The sequence below is a fragment of the Stylophora pistillata genome, chromosome 7 (genome assembly GCF_964205215.1).
Source record: "Stylophora pistillata chromosome 7, jaStyPist1.2, whole genome shotgun sequence".
NCBI lineage: Eukaryota > Metazoa > Cnidaria > Anthozoa > Scleractinia > Pocilloporidae > Stylophora > Stylophora pistillata.
In genome coordinates, this window is record NC_142525.1 from 33,854,060 (window position 1) to 33,870,064 (window position 16,005).

General features: G+C 38.7%; 2 protein-coding genes and 1 pseudogene across 3 annotated transcripts; all 3 read left to right on the top strand.

Moving 5' to 3' along the window:
• Nucleotides 1-658: 658 nt before the first annotated feature.
• Nucleotides 659-14,907, top strand: LOC148727546 (uncharacterized; annotated as a pseudogene). The gene is made up of 3 exons (XR_015989141.1): nucleotides 659-1,074; nucleotides 11,682-12,152; nucleotides 12,871-14,907. The product of XR_015989141.1 is annotated as an uncharacterized LOC148727546 (transcript).
• Nucleotides 2,353-3,747, top strand: LOC148727547 (uncharacterized; the record flags this gene model as incomplete). The annotated part of the gene is made up of 1 exon (XM_088728663.1): nucleotides 2,353-3,747. A coding segment is annotated over one exon (1,191 nt), but the record flags the coding sequence as incomplete, so codon positions are not given.
• On the top strand, nucleotides 4,510-9,310 carry LOC148727548 (uncharacterized). Its single transcript, XM_088726310.1, has 4 exons — nucleotides 4,510-4,841; nucleotides 5,993-6,514; nucleotides 6,886-7,158; nucleotides 8,059-9,310. Exons 1-4 carry the CDS (start codon nucleotides 4,535-4,537, stop codon nucleotides 8,970-8,972), a joined length of 2,016 nt encoding a protein of 671 aa, XP_088582436.1. The 5' UTR covers nucleotides 4,510-4,534; the 3' UTR covers nucleotides 8,973-9,310.
• Nucleotides 14,908-16,005: the final 1,098 nt, after the last annotated feature.

Sequence of the window (16,005 nt, forward strand, 5' to 3'; positions counted from 1 at the left end):
GAAGTTCAGTGCGACATGGAAACTCCGCTCTCAAGCTAATGTTTATAATGTTCCTTATAATCTTAGATCTGGGCGTGAAGAGTCCGTTCGCCAGGAGGCAAGAACCAAGAGAACTGATGACTTTATAACTTTTAGATTTTTAGATTAATTATTACGTTGACTATACATTACTATACTTTAATTATATTTAACAGTTTTGTAAATGATATCCCTTGATAATTCAGTTTGTACATGGTTTCAACTGCATTGAAAGAGTGAATTAAACGATATTAATTTATTTATTTATTTATTTATATCAAGTCCTCTTAACTTTTTCACATTTATAGCTGAAAAACAGAAAGGTCGACTGGAAACTCTTCCGGTATTGTTACCCGTGTTTTGAACAATGATTTCTTTGAAATGAACAGTAATGTAATTGAAAATGATTCTTTTCGAAAGTTTGCTCTAAAAATCTGACCTCACTTAGTAGCATCGCAGACTTGTAGGTGGGTGAGGAAATGTTTATATACTTAGCCTAAGAACTAATTTTTGTTTAGCACAACCACGTCCGTTTCTATTATCTGTATTTCTGTGGGGCGAAAAATGTGTTAGACCAGTTATGAGGTTGCATTGTTGCGTGATTTTTTTGGAATGTGTGACAATATTGATCACGCATTGTGACAGTCTTTCTCGGAATTATTGCGCAGTTCCATTCTTCACTGAGCGAAATTGAACCTCCATATTCAATCTGCCTGGGTTTCAACAACGGCTGTGTTCTAAACAGGATAATGTTGCGGTCAAAAAAGCGAGTTCATTTGTTCAACTGTGACAATACATACGGGATGGCGCCTGTTGAGAAGTTGGTGGAGGAAGTGAAGAAGAAATTTCAGGAGAAATTAAGCATCCATATTGATCGTGTAGAGAAGCACTCATTCAGACTTGCTCAAATGTCTGAAATGGTCGACAAAGTTCCAACCCTAGAGATGGATATGGCCTTTTTCGTGGTTCATGCGCATGAATCTCGGCTCTCCATCAACGAAGACAACGCTGGAATTGGCTACGCTAAGATATACAAAGCTTTACTTCAAGCAACGGGTAAGAAGTGGGAGTATTTTTTACTAACAGTTAATTTTTCGAACACATTTCATTATTCTTCATAACACATTTTTGGCAAGCAGGGTTATCTGCGAGAAGGGTAGTGGTGACTTACTGCAAACCTTTTCTATAGTTCCTAAACATTAGCTCATTAAACTCATCGGACGTGAAAGCGGAAGTAGGCTGAAGTAATAAGCATCGATTAGGTCGATTGTTGCTCCCTAGAGTGGCAAAATGCAAAGAATTGTTTTGTGCGGCTGCGACAGGGTTTTATACACTCTGAGTGAGTTTGCAGTCTGAAGTTTCTGTTTCTGCTAAAAGGGTTAATCTTGCCATTTGAAATTGCGGTGGCTTAAAGCCTAAACCATTCCTCTTCCCGCTATTCGATCGAAAGGTGTTTTAGATCGCATACAGTTCGGAAATACGATAAATTATTAACATTTTTGTCTAGATGCAACACGTTCAAGTTGAGGAATTGCTAATAAAGATAAACTTATAATTGAGTATCCATCCGTGTAACCGTCTAAAAATTGTCTGGGAAAAAAAGAGCAGAACTGCAACTAGATTTTGATCGATACTTAAATGTATTATTGGCCTACAATGATGAATATTATTGAAAGGATGAATTCTTTTAACAATGATGGAGTCTTCCTAAAAGGTTAATCAATCTCCAAGAATTAAAGGAAATGGAGAAACAATCCACCTCCTACATTACGAGCATTTAGTCACCAGTTATCCTTTCAGTAGAAAATAGGTTCAAAATGCCTTTGTTAAACCACGTGACATTCCTTTGCCCTTTTCTCTCTCGATAATAAGGAACACTGACATAGCTAAGTATTTAGGAACGGTTGTTTACGTAACGGAAGACGAACCTTAAGTTAAACTTTTTTTCTTGAACCAAGAGAAAGTGATTTTCTCTCCATGATATGTCAGATTTTATTAACCAATTGGTAGATTAGTGATGCATTATTATCTTTATTTCCATGTATGGAAAAAAAAATGGAAGAAAAATTAATTACGTAGTAGAGAAGAGGCCTGGGAGGTCATTGCATGACGCAAGCCGCTCATGTCAGGTCCATTTTTTGTGATTAGTCATTTCATATGACAAGTCGACAAAAGATGGCTGCGGCAATCCTGTAAGCCTTGCCAATCAAGACCAATTATTCATCTTTTAAATCTGGTTATCAGATCAGGAAGGGAATTTGTATTGAGTCTGTCAGTGTCCTGGGAGCAAGTTTCATTATATTTTGGCTAATAGATCGGATAAAGACGCAGTAATCCACAACAAAACATTGGAATTACATCATATGTGATACTGTAACATTGTTGCGCCTCTATAAATTTGAATTTCCTTGGTCCGCATGTGGAAATGTCATCATTGTTATCGGGGGAGACGACAACTACAGGGGCAACGACGAAGAGAATCGAGAGGTTATTTCACGCTGGGCGAAAAGGAAAGTTTCCTCACAATTCAGCGAAGAGTATCTCGATGGTAGAAAGAGCTTCATATTTTCTTGGGATAAACAACACCGAGCGATTCACGAAGAAGCTCTTCTGCATCACTTTGATCCAAACAAGAAAGGACAGAAGTTCGAATATCAACAACAATCTCCAGTCCAGCAAACTAAACCAGAACCCCAATTTCAAGCAGCAATTCCAGAATTCCAAAGTGCACAAAAATCCGGCAAAAGTCCACCACGCAACAATGAAGCCACTTCTGAATTGACAGTGGTCGAAGAAAGGCACTCTGATTCATACCATGGCGGCGACGGTTGTTCTGCGCGCAGCGGCAGGATAGTAGCCACTTTGGGTATTCAGAGAGAGGAAAGAGGAGGAGATCTATGTTACCCACAAAGGAATTTTTCAGAAGGAAAAAGTGACCATGCTCAAAATACCCAACAGCTGGTGCGGGCGTCACAATTCTCAGTTAAATCCCCTCCCATTGTTTTGCTGAGAGGTTTCGCTCGTTATGGAAAGGTACCTGATCGGATTGGTGACCTTCAAATATGGGACCCTGAATTCAAAGTTCCTGAGGACATTCAAGAGAGGCTGCTTAAAAAACTCCGCCACACACCTTTGATTGGAATGATAGTCATTAAGCACAGTGATGGCTCAATTGAATGTTACATTGATCCAAATCTGAAAAAAGTTTCATTGGACGGGGATATACAGCTTGGTGCTAATGAAAAAATAGTCTTGAAAACTCGTATTTGCAACGGAGAAGTGTCGTTTGAAGACGTTGATGTACAGCGGTTTAAGTATGGAAACGTGTGTATCCCTCAACACATTATCGATGGTTTTACAACAGGAGATAATAAGCCTAATGGTGACCTGTACATCATTTCAAATGACTCAGACAATTTTCGATGTGTAGTAAAAAGTGGAATTGATCTCAAGAAAGTAATAAGAAGAGCGTTGGAAGATTTTTCCTGTTTAATTCCCTGTAGGACACCGTTGCCAAATCATTAGTGAACTTGGATGAAATAAATGCTTTTTTAGCTTTTTAAGGCAAAAAAAGTCAGTTTGTCGCCTTACAGAAAACGCCCATACGCCTCAAGAAATAACTGTAGCTTCAGCAATCAATCTGTGTTATTCTCTGTAAGGTTTACATTTTATTTTAAAATACGTAACGGTAACTATGATGATAATATACCAACGAAACATTATGTAATTCATTTTTCGTTAATTTTCCTTTTGAAATGCTTATCGAAATTAATCATTATCAGATGTGATTTCGAAAAATTACAATACTGAGGTATTTAGCTTTGTCCATACTATTATACTGCCGAACTTGAACAGAATCTCGCTCAAAATTACTCAGTTTGGGAGAGAAACATGGATGAAAAATTACCTGGAAGATTATTCTTAGTTTTGTTTGAGTGGTTTGGCTTCAAGTGATCGCTTAATACTGGTGGAAGATAATACAAACGGACCGTTGGGACTTGAAGGAAAATTCCAGTGATTAAGGGGAAACAAAGTCGGGACTTTGGCAACCAACCGCTTAAGAAAGGGTGACCGCTTAATACGGTGCTCCATAATTCAGGTTTGACCTCCTTTGAAAAACTTTTCCCTGTGTACTACCTAATTACAAAGAAAAATTGCAGTAATGAACTCTCCTCAGTAGGCAACTACAAAGCAAGCTTGTAGCTTATGGAAACGATATGGTTGTAGCTCGACCTAAGAGCGAAATTAAGTTTTGTTACGTCTATTATAATGCAAGGTTCGTTTTTGTCAATTGTTGGAAGCAAATGCATTTTCGTGAGAGAATAAATTTGTTAAACCCATTATTGGTTTCCGGTGTTGCAACATGGTGTTGGGATTGCGTGACTCATTTCGATCAAATAACGACAGGCTTTCTCGGAAACATTGCGCAATCGTCTTCTCCCACAGGTGAATTTGGATATTGATCTACTCTTTCAGGTTTCAAACAACAGCTACGTTCAAAGCGATAGACAAGAATATGTCACAGTCAAAAAGGCGAGTTCATCTATTCAACTGTGATAATACATACAGGTTAGAGCCTGTTGAGAAGTTAGTGGACGAATTGAAGAAGAAATTGCTTGACCAATTCAACATCCATGTTGACCGTGTAGTGAAGCACACATTTAGACTTGCTCAAATGTCTGAAATTGTCGACAACATTCCAACATTAGAGATGGATATGGCCTTCCTCGTGGTCCATGCGCATGAATCCCGGCTCTCGATCAATGAAGACAACGCTGGAATTGGTTACGCCAAGATATACAGAGCTTTACTTCAAGTAACGGGTAAGGAGCGGAAGCATTTTCACTTTTTTGTTTTCCTTGTTTGAAACATATTTACGTTTCCTGAGCAACTCGTGTTTCGGCAAGCAAAGTCCTTTATAGGGAAGGCATTGATCCCATAGTCAAATCTGCTGCAAAACTGTTATATATCTCCCACAACAATGGCGGAGACTCGTCAGATATCGTATGGTTGAAAGCGAAAGTATATTAGCGGCGTAGATTGATATCTTATTTTCATCAAGTTCGAATGTGAACTTAGGTTGCTCCGTGGGGTGGCAACAGCGACCAGTTGTTTCATGTGGCTGTGTCAGAGTAATACTCGAAGGAAGTTTGCTGTCCGACCATTCTGTTCCTTCCTGATCGACTTTTGCAAATAGAATGTGCGAGGTCAGGAGGGACTCAAATCGTACATTTCAGGTCTATCACAGGGCTCCCAATCGTAGTATTTGAGGTTTCCTCGCTGTGAGTAATGTTTTTGACCACTGTGCAAATATGCCGTTTAACGGACCATCAAATATAAACGTTTTAGTGTGGCTTTAACGAGGCGAGCAGCAAAACGAAAAGTATAAAGTAAAGAAAAATCTATAGAGAATATCATTATAAGGACCTCAGTGTTTTTCCGAGTACTAAAACACTTGTAGAATAAATACGACCACAACCGAACCGAGTGCTGTATTTTTCGTATGTAACATGAGTGGCGACATTAAGCAACGACGTCACAGTTATCGCCATTTCAAACTTTGTTGGATGAACTTGGTCTGTAATTTTTTTCGGAATACTGCAACTGGCTGCAAGATTTGTTGTGGTAAGCGACGAAGTTCCAAATGCATTTTCAGAACAACAAGAGAACGAGAACACTAAAAAGAAAGTGCTGTATGATCTAAAGGCGGATTTTCAGAGAATTTCTCGAAAGTTGCGACGAGACATGAATTTAAAAGAAAAAATGGAAAACATCACTCATGAGAATCTATATGTATTTTTATGTCACTCATATGTAGCCGTATGAACTTTTTTTGTATCCGTCATGTCATGATCGTCGAACAAAACGGTCACGTTCATGCTAACGAATAGTATAACACTGAAAAGCATATCTCATATCTAATAACAATACTCTAGAGCTCATTTAATTACATTCGAATATGTTTTATCCAAAGGAGGAGATGTGATCATTGTTATCGGGGGAGATGACAACTATAAGGGCGACGACCAAAAGAATCGAGAGGTTATTTCACGTTGGGCGAAGAGAAAAGTTTCCTCACAATTCAGCGAAGAGTATCTTGATGGTAGAAAGAGCTTCATCTTTTCTTGGAACAAACAACATCGAGCAATTCACGAACAAGCTTTGCTGCATCACTTTGATCCAAACAAGAAAGGAAAAAAGTTTGAATATCAACCATCGTTTACAAAACCAGGACCTGAATCGCGAGTTTCATCTACTGAATCAAGAAACCCACAAAAATCCAAAACCCAGAAGTTCCCCACACACACACCCGAAAATGCCTCGCATAACAATAAAGCCATATCTGCAGTAACAGCGGTGAAAGAAAGTCAGACTGACACATACCGTAGTGTCGTCAGTAGTACCGGGTATAGTGGCAGAGACAGTGCATGGAAGGAAGCCTTATACAGTAATTATAGAGATGGTGCTGGAGAAACTCTCCTTTCAATCTCTGGAAAAAATTCAAGGTTAGAAAACACGTCACTAACAGTTAGTAAGAACTTTTTTCATTTCGGCCACTGATTACAAAAAAAAAGAAAAAAAACCTGAAGTTAACACACTTGCTAAAAATTGTATAGCGAGAGAAACTTAGGATAACGCTCTGTCATAGCAAGCCCGGAAGCAAACAAGCTCTCACAAATGGGCTTCACTCGCCTTCTCAGATAGATGCAAACCATCTAAATCGACTGGTAAATGAGGTAAAGTTTGACGTTTCCATAACTCATTAAGGAAATAAATTCTGTGAAACTCGTGTCTACCACGCTAACCGTTAGGGAACCGTACTTCTCACAGTTAACAAACTTTAAAATGTACGAGGTCTTGTTTTTCGCTCCTTAGATCTGGCAATTCTCGGCTGTAATGTGTCTCATGAATCTTTGAAAGAAGTGTTAACGGTTTTTGAAGGAATTCGTCCTAGCCTTCACTTATCAGATGAACCTTATGTTGCCAATCTACCAGTTACTATCGTTGAAGAGTTTTTGAGGGAAAATCACTTCAAAGTATATCTGTTGGTGATGGACGGTTCTACAGTGAGCGATAGTTTCAACAATCACAAAGCGATGGAATATCAACGACTGGTAGGAAGTATAACGGATAAAGTTGGTAAGTCTTCGAAGTGCAGTACCTCAGTTCATCTCATCTCACAGTAGCTTTGATCAAATTTTTCAAACCCATTGCTTTATTCTTTTGCGTCAGTCTTTTGTGCTGTAATCGATTTGTCGTCAAGCTAATTACCTCCAATGGTTCATCTAATGTGCTGCTATTAAAAATAGGTGTGGGTGTGAGCCCATCCTAGATAACAGAACTTGAATCGGTTTTTCGAAACACGACTAATATTAACCATGTGTTAGTTGTATTTAGACGTGAGGATGCTGTAGCATACACGGGCTGGTAGTGCTTATCATGTTCGAACCACTCTGATTAAATTCTTTAGAGATCAGTGTGCTCAGTTTTGAATGTTGACCCAAATTGTCTGAGAGAAGGAGTACAGTGGTCTTGACATTTTAACATAATCAAAAATATCATCCTAAAATAAAAATTGTAACATAACCGAAGTAAAGCGCGCACTCTGATTGGTCAATTAGCGTCCACCATTTGCCCATGGGTGTACGCTGCTGACGTGAGCAAATGCAAAGACTATTTTTCCGCGCGCGCTTGTTTTTAGTGGTCACGTAAGATTGTTAAATAAAAGGGAACTCTTTAACTACAATGTATCAATGTTATGTTATAAAACAAATGGTAAACACCACAGCGTACACTATTGAGTCATGGATGCACTTGGCGGGAGGTTTGCTAACCACTAAAGAAGCTAGAGTCGCTCTCGGCCATCGCCTCGTGCAACTCTTACACTTCTTTCGTGCTTAGCAACCTCCCGCGTGCATCCATAACTCAATAATGTACGCTGTTGTGTTTACCATTTGTTAAATATCATAATAAGAAATATCATCCTACCGATCGTCATACGAATGTCAACCTTTTGTCATTTTTTTTTTTTTTTTACAGCTATAAGGGTCGCCATCTTGGTTTGCAATCGTAGCCCCTTAAATGTATCAAAAAAGGATGGGATGAAGCCTAATGAATTCATTGCCAGAATCAATAGGATAGAAAAGGTGTTTGTTGCGGAGGTGAACGATGGAAAACTGGCCGTGGAGAAAGATGTTTTAGTCGAAGTTTTGAGTCCTTCTGTCACATCCTCCACATCAAATACACAGATAATCCGTTCAAGTGGCTTTCAAAGACTGGATGTAAACACTGACTCATTAACCACACATTCAAATAACTCAAGAGGAGAGTCTCTAGAAAAGTATTCTTCAGAAAGGAAAAGCATTCATAGAAAGGTTGCTCGAAATACCAAGCAGCTGGTGCGGGCGTCACAGTTACCGATTAAACCGCCTCCTGTTGTTGCGCTAAGAGGTTTGGCTCGTTATGGAATGATTTGTGGTCATGAAGGTGATCTTCAGATATGGGACCCTGAATTTAAAGTTCCAGATTACATTCAAGAGAGGCTACTTGATGAACTCCGATGCACCTCTGTGATGGGAGTAATAATCGTTAAGCACACTGATGGCACACCTGAGTGTTTTATTGACCGAAGTTTGAAAGAATTTTCGTTGAACGAGGAAATACAGCTTGCTCCCGATGAAAAACTCGCATTGAAAACTCGTGTTCGTAACGGAGAGGTATCATTTGAAGACGTTGACGTACAGTTTAAGAATTGGAATGTGTGTATCCCTCAACACATTATCGATGGTTTGAGAGCAAAAGATAATAAGCCTAATGGTGACCTTTACATTATTTCAGATAACTCGGACAAGTTTCGGTGTATAGTAAAAAGTGCAAATAATTTTAAAAAAGTAATAAGAACTGCAAAGGAAGATTTTCAACCATTGTTTCGGAATCAGTGGTATGACATTTAATAAATATATATTCTGTGTTTGAGGGAGGACAAAAGTTGAATTGCGCGACTCACAGCGAGGGCAATTATGCCTCAAGACTAAAGACGTAGCTTTCGCTGTCAGCAATCAATCTGATTTATTTGTAGAGGTTTATGTTTTAGTATTAGATGTAACGCGATGTGACACTGACAATGATGACATGATGTCATCGAAACGTTCTGTGGCGCTTTTTCGTTCATTCTCCTTTTCAAATGCTTATCGAGATCAATCAGTCTTATATGTTGTAGTTTCTCCCAAAAACGGTTTCATGGCTTTGGCTTTGTTCACAGAATTGTTTAAATATAGACATGATTATGCTTCTTGGTTGTTTTGACTTCCTGGGCACTGAAGTACTTGCTGTGTCGTGAATCGTTATCAGAGTATTTTCTGGGATTGCGTGACTCATGTCGATCAGAATAACTTTCTGAGAAACATTGCGCAATCGTCTTCCTCTATAGGTGAATTTGAATATACGATATCTTCCAGAAGGTAATAACAAAAGGCTTCGCTCAAAGTGATAGAAAAGGCATAAATAGAATATGTCACAGTTAAGAAAGCGAGTTCATTTGTTCAACTGTGATAACACATACGGGATGGAGCCTGTTGAGAAGTTGTTGGACGAAGTAAAGAAGAAATTGCTTGACCAATTCAACATCCATGCTGAACGTGTAGAAAGACATTCATTCAGACTCTCTCAAATTTCTGAAATGGTCGACAGGATTCCAACTCTAGAGATGAATTTGGCCTTTTTCGTGGTTCATGCACATTAATCACGACTGTCGATTAACGAGGACAACGCAGGAATTGGTTACGCCAAGATATACAGAGCTTTACTGCAAGCAACGGGTAGGAAGCGGAAGTATTCTCACTTTCTCGTTTCAACACATTTAATTATGCTTGATAACGCTTTGTTAGGTGAGCAAAATTATCTATACAAAAAGTAGTGGTCGACAAATTTACTGCAAAAGAGTTATCTATCTTCAACAACAGAGGCCTATCTGACACCGAAGTTGAAAGCGAAAGTATATCATGAACCGATAGCTAGATCATAGTAACGTTCGACGATTGCTCCACAAACTAGCAAACAGCCACTAATTGTTTTTATGCAGCTGCATCAGTGTAATGCTCGAAGGAAGTTTGCTTCCCGACCTTTCTGATCCTTCTTCGACTTTCTGGGATGGGATCAAGTACTCAGAATGGGGAAGACCCTTGCACTTTTCTGAGTTTTAAGAAGGTAATCTTGCATATTGTTATTTCAGAAGCTGAAACTCAAAGAGCATAGTACCTTTCCCCGGTTCCGCTCGAGAGTTTTTATAAAAATAACCACAGGACCCGAGAAAACTTTAATTTATTTGAATTTTCATCGGGATGCTACTCGTTCAAGTTGGGCACATATAAGCATACTAAACATTTCTATTACGCGTAACTGCCTGCTAGAACATGCAAATGAAGCCAACTCGAACTGCCAGGAAAGTATACGTATAAATGGGAAGGGGATGCATATTTAAGAACTATTTTCCTTTGGCCATCTACGGCTGAGGCAACATTGAAAAAGAGAAAAAACTATTCAACAATGGTAAACAAATCAGCAAGACTTTTCATCGGATATTCTGAGTTTTCAAGGCATATTTATTCGTAAAATTTCTATGCAACGATGAAACAGTCAGCTGTTCACCTTTAAAAAAAATAATATTTTGCCAGCAGCTATCTATGGCAACCAGACTGAGGTCAAATGCTTATTTTTAAATCACATGAAATCCATCTGAACAATCACTCGATGGTAGAACCATTGAAATCAATATTTGATCATATGTACTTTTGGAAACAGACGTAAATTTATCTGATTGATCCAGAAAACGTGATGTTCTCTAGACTTTATGTGAATTATTATCTACCCTTTGGTAAATAAGTGATATCTAGTGCCATTGTCTCAGTTGGTAAAGCTACAAAACAAAGCTGTAAGAATCATCAACAATGTGCCACTTTGTGACAATATTATTCTCAATTATGTAAACCCTGGCCTAATTAAATGTCTTGACATAATTAACTTAAGTACGTGTCAACTAATTATCTCGCTATATTCTGCCCGTCTCCATTTTCTTTATCTTTTTTTAACTGATCAATAGCTTGTAATTATTGAAATGGAGGAAATACAAAGTGCAAAATAAAATACATATACAAATAGACCACAGGTAACGTAAAAATGTGGTAAGAACAAGATAGTGGCATACGAGGCGCATGCAGTCGAATGCGTCATCGATTCAAAATGAATTGAAATGTACGAAAATCGATTCAGAAGACGTCTACAAGGCCCTTGATTGACTCAAATTGAACATGGCAGGTCTATTTCGTACAACACACATTGTTTGCGGGTGGCAACTACCTATCGACATGCTGATTAGAGATGGTTTCTGTACCACCACTCATTTAGTCAATCAATCAAGGGCATTATTCCACATTGTAGATCGGGCTCCGGTTGTTCAAAGGGCGGATAACGCTATCCAACGGATAAATAGCTATCCAGCGGATAAGTGTCACCAAAACCTACTGCGCTATCCACCGGATAGATATTTATCCAGTGTATAGCGTTATGCATCCTTCGAACAACCGGGGCCTGGTCACGAGAATTTAATTTTTGCTGAGAGATAATAATGCTGCACTTATTTACATTTGAATCTGCTTTGTCCACAGGAGGAGATGTCATTGTTGTTATCGGCGGAGATGACAATTACAAAAGCGATGACGAAAAAAATCGGGAAGTTATTTCACGTTGGGCGAAAAGGAAAGTCTCCTCACAGTTCAGCGAAGAGTATGTTGATGGCAGAAAGAGCTTCATCTTTTCTTGGAACAAACAGCATCGACCGATCCACGAACAGGCTCTGTTTCATCACTTTGATCCAAACAAGAAAGGACAACAGTTTGAACATAGGCCACCACGTGCAAACCAACCTTCAAGGACAGAACCCCAATTGCGAGCAAATCTGAGAGAAAAGGAAAATTTACACACACCCAAATGTTCCCAACAAAATGATGAAGCCATATCTGCACTAAAAACGATCAAAGAAATGCGAACAGGTACACAACGTAGCAGAGAGACAGAGATCAGTAGTCGGAGAGATAGTTTTGGAGAAATACCATCTTCAACCTCTAGAGAAACCAAAGGTAAGGGTAGACCTTGATAAATTGTGAGGTTGTCACGAAATGAGAGAAAAAAATTCACCTGCCATGTATATTTTAGAGGGCAAATCACGCCTTATGCCGGTTCATAAATTTACGAATGACACTCTCCTTTCTGTAAAAATTCACGCGTTACATATTGATTTTGGCCTAATCACGCGTCACGTACAGGCCCCTTACCTCTCTCTAGGAGAATGGTCAGATATTAGCTTTGAAAAGTTTTCTGTAAAGTTAAGCCAGCGATCACATGATATGAAACCATTTGTAAAACAGTCAGTCATATGTTTTGCTTGGTTCCATTGGCTACCTCCTTTATCCGCTTGTGTCAGACAAAAATCCCGACTGAAATAAATCATTAATATAGCATTGTATAGCGAGAGGTTATGTGCTGTTATTACAGGGCCGAGCTACGAGCAAACAAGCTCTCACAATTGAACGACACTAATTCATAATTACCTTCAACTAGGGATGTAAACTTGTTCAATTCAGAATCGACTAAAACTACGATAACTACCATTTCGATACCATTCTCACCATCAAAAGGCGGAAAGAAATTATCTTTTAGCGATTGGAGATTATGTTTGACGTTTCTGTCACTCATTGACAGAGGGAAATTTTTGTTGACCTCTAGTCTGGCCATCGTGCCTCGTGCGGTTATTAAAATGTTTTAAAAAAAGTATGACCAACTGTATTTACCCTCTAGATCTGGTATTTCCCGGTTGTACCGTGCCACCTGAGTCCGTACGAGATCCGCTGCAAAAAGATTCTGACGGAACTCGTCCCATCCTTCAGCTATCAGTCGGAACTTTTGAGAAATCTACTCCAGACCATGCTCATAATAAATCCTCAGAACCACAATGCTGTCATGGGAAGATTGCTCCAAATACCCAGCAGCCTGTACTGGCGACACAACTCTCGGTAAACCCGCCTCCTGTTGTTTTACTGAGGGGTATCGCTCGATACGGAAAGATATCTGATAAATTAGGTGACCTTCAAGTTTGGGACCCCGAATATAAAATTCCAGGTGATATTCAAGAGAGGCTGCTTCAAATGTGCAGAAATAGCCCTGTGACTGGAGTACGAATCATAAGGTACAGTGATGGCAGAACTGAGTGTCACCGTACTCGAAATATAAAACCTTTTTCGCTAGACAGTGAAAAAACACTAGCTGCCGATGAAAACTCGTATTAAAGACTCGTGTGCGCGAGGGAAAGGTCTCTTTTGAAGACGCGGATGTACAATTTAAGTATGCAAATTTGTATATTCCTCAATACATTAACGATACTTTTACAGAAAAGGATAATGGTAAACTAGTGTACATCATTTCAGATAGGGAAGACAAATTTCGATGAATAGTAAAACGTGAGAGTGTTGGCGAGACAGCGAAAGAATTTTGGGAGAAAGAGCGTTTCTTATGTTTTCCCAAGTCAAATTGATACCTTGGAAGGAATGCCATCCATTCCTTAAAGTTACATCTGTGGCTGTCAGTTAGGGAATTTGCTTTTCGAAACTTATCACCAGATAATCAGATTTTTTTTATGAAATGATCAGATATAACATCGCATAAATATGATGTTAATGTATTTACCTTTCTTCACAAAAGTATTTAGAATTTCCTAATTAGTCGACTCATTATAACACAGCCAAGAAATCATAGTAGTCTTCAGCTTTCATTGAACTCGCTCATAGCCTCTTCCAGTTGTCCAGTCCGTGAAACTAAGCGTGAGGATAAATGACGCGAAGGTTGCGGCTGAGCAAACTTGCGACTTGCGACTTGGCTCTTACAGATTGTGTGAGTTTTTGGCATGATCAGAAAAAAACGAGTACAATTTTTGCTGCTTTTTCAAAAAAAGCACTGCAGCCTATTCAGCATATTTTAGTTTTTTTTTTAACGGAACATAATAAGAGTCATGAAACGTGATGCTAACATCGTAAATTTTCATATATTAATTCACTGCAGTTTTTTGTCAGAACAAGGGTGCTTCTCCAAATGAAGTGAAATATCATGCTCTATTAACCATAAATATATAATTTTAAGCATAATTTTAAAACAATCGTGCAGTGCTAGTAGCATAACATGCTACTTTTACTAGGACAGTAAATATATATTGCATATTGATTTACAGAAATAGAAGAGATAATAATCGGGTGATCGGTGGAATGGCGGATTATCTCAAGAGCAGAATGACGGAATATCCTTAAAGTGTAGAATGCCTTTTATGAAACAAAAGTCGCAAAAAATGGAATTGCATTACTATAAGAAAATTATTTACAACTAACAGGCGAAATTGAGAGATCCTAGCCTCTTCAAATTTTATTATATTACTACTACATATAATTATTATTACTGTAGATAGTATTATTATTTGTTACCATTCATTTATTGGTTGGATGTCAATTAGAAAATATATTCTTGAGTCATCTTTCCCTTGTGGAACAGAGTACTCATAACTTAGTGGAATGGGGCAGATTTGCTGTCGGTTTTGCATTTGAGACAAATCTTCTGCAACATTACCTTCTAGCATCATTAAACAACTTCTGGTTCTTTCAATACTCTAAAACTTGTGCTATACCAATAGCCACATGTAGTCTTTGACCGTCTATTTTGTAGACAAATATATCAGTTAAATACCCCGGACAATAAGTTTTCCGATTTCAATTTTTTAGAGTATAACAGCTGGATATAACGTAGTGCCAACATATGAAATAAAGTTCCTCTGATACGAGATTCTTTTTCGCCTTTCCTAGTTAATAGTTATCTAGTTTTCTTGCGCACTGAAAGAACGATTTGCCGGCCAAAACGATTGTTACATAGCTGTGATGTTACATAGCTGTGATGTTACATAGCTGTGATGTTACATGGCTGTGATGGTACATAGCTGTGATGTTACATAGCTGTGACATGACATGACAGCAGCTAAGGCGGAAGAAGGAGAAATGAAGAAGAGAGAGAAAATGTGCTGCGTAGCCGGAGCGCTAAATGATGCTAGATGCTAGAATTATACTCATATACCTTGGAATTTCTATACACTTCCTTTCAAGGTATGAAAATTTATGGCCGGTATGGATGCTTTTCGTTCGTCGACATGAAGCTAAAGGAGACTTACTGCTTCAGAGTCGTAGGCCTCACTAACTTTATCGTATCCAAGAGTCAATGCAGCCGAGATTTTCACTTACAACACCACTGTCAGTTATTTGCCAGTGAGCGGAATGGGACATGTGGTAATGTTGGGCTTAAACTACAAACGGTTTTCTTTATTTAAATTCCTATTTGGAGGCGAACTTGAACCTCTGCCTCTGCGATGTCTGAGCAAAAGAGAAACTTGCAAAAAAAACTGCGCGATGATTATCGGCGAAAAATCATCGTGCCCTGTAATACAGCTGATTCGATGCTGCTATTAAAAATTAGCTTTTCAGTGCGAAAGGCTTCTTTTGTCGTAATCTTGACCTAAACACCACAGGAGAGAAAACGTCTAAGGCCTAGTTTATGCGTTGCGCTACAGTCGAATTTAATTCAAGGTCCCTCAAGCAATTAAATTCGACGATAGCGCGACTTCTAAATTTAGAATTCTAAATTTAGACTTCTAAATTCGTTTTAAAACGAATTAAATTCGTCTGGTAAATTAAATTCGTCCTTGACGTTTCATCAGTCTTGGTAAAAGATGGATAAAATATCGATAACGCGTCTTCAGTTTTAACGTCGCACTACGTCGCGTCGAATGAAATGCATACATTCTCTCAATGTATTTCAATTTATTTTGGCGAGCTCGCAGCGACCCGTGGCGCGTTCAAGATGCTGCTTCTTTAAATTCGATCGTGTTGATTTCGACGCATAAAA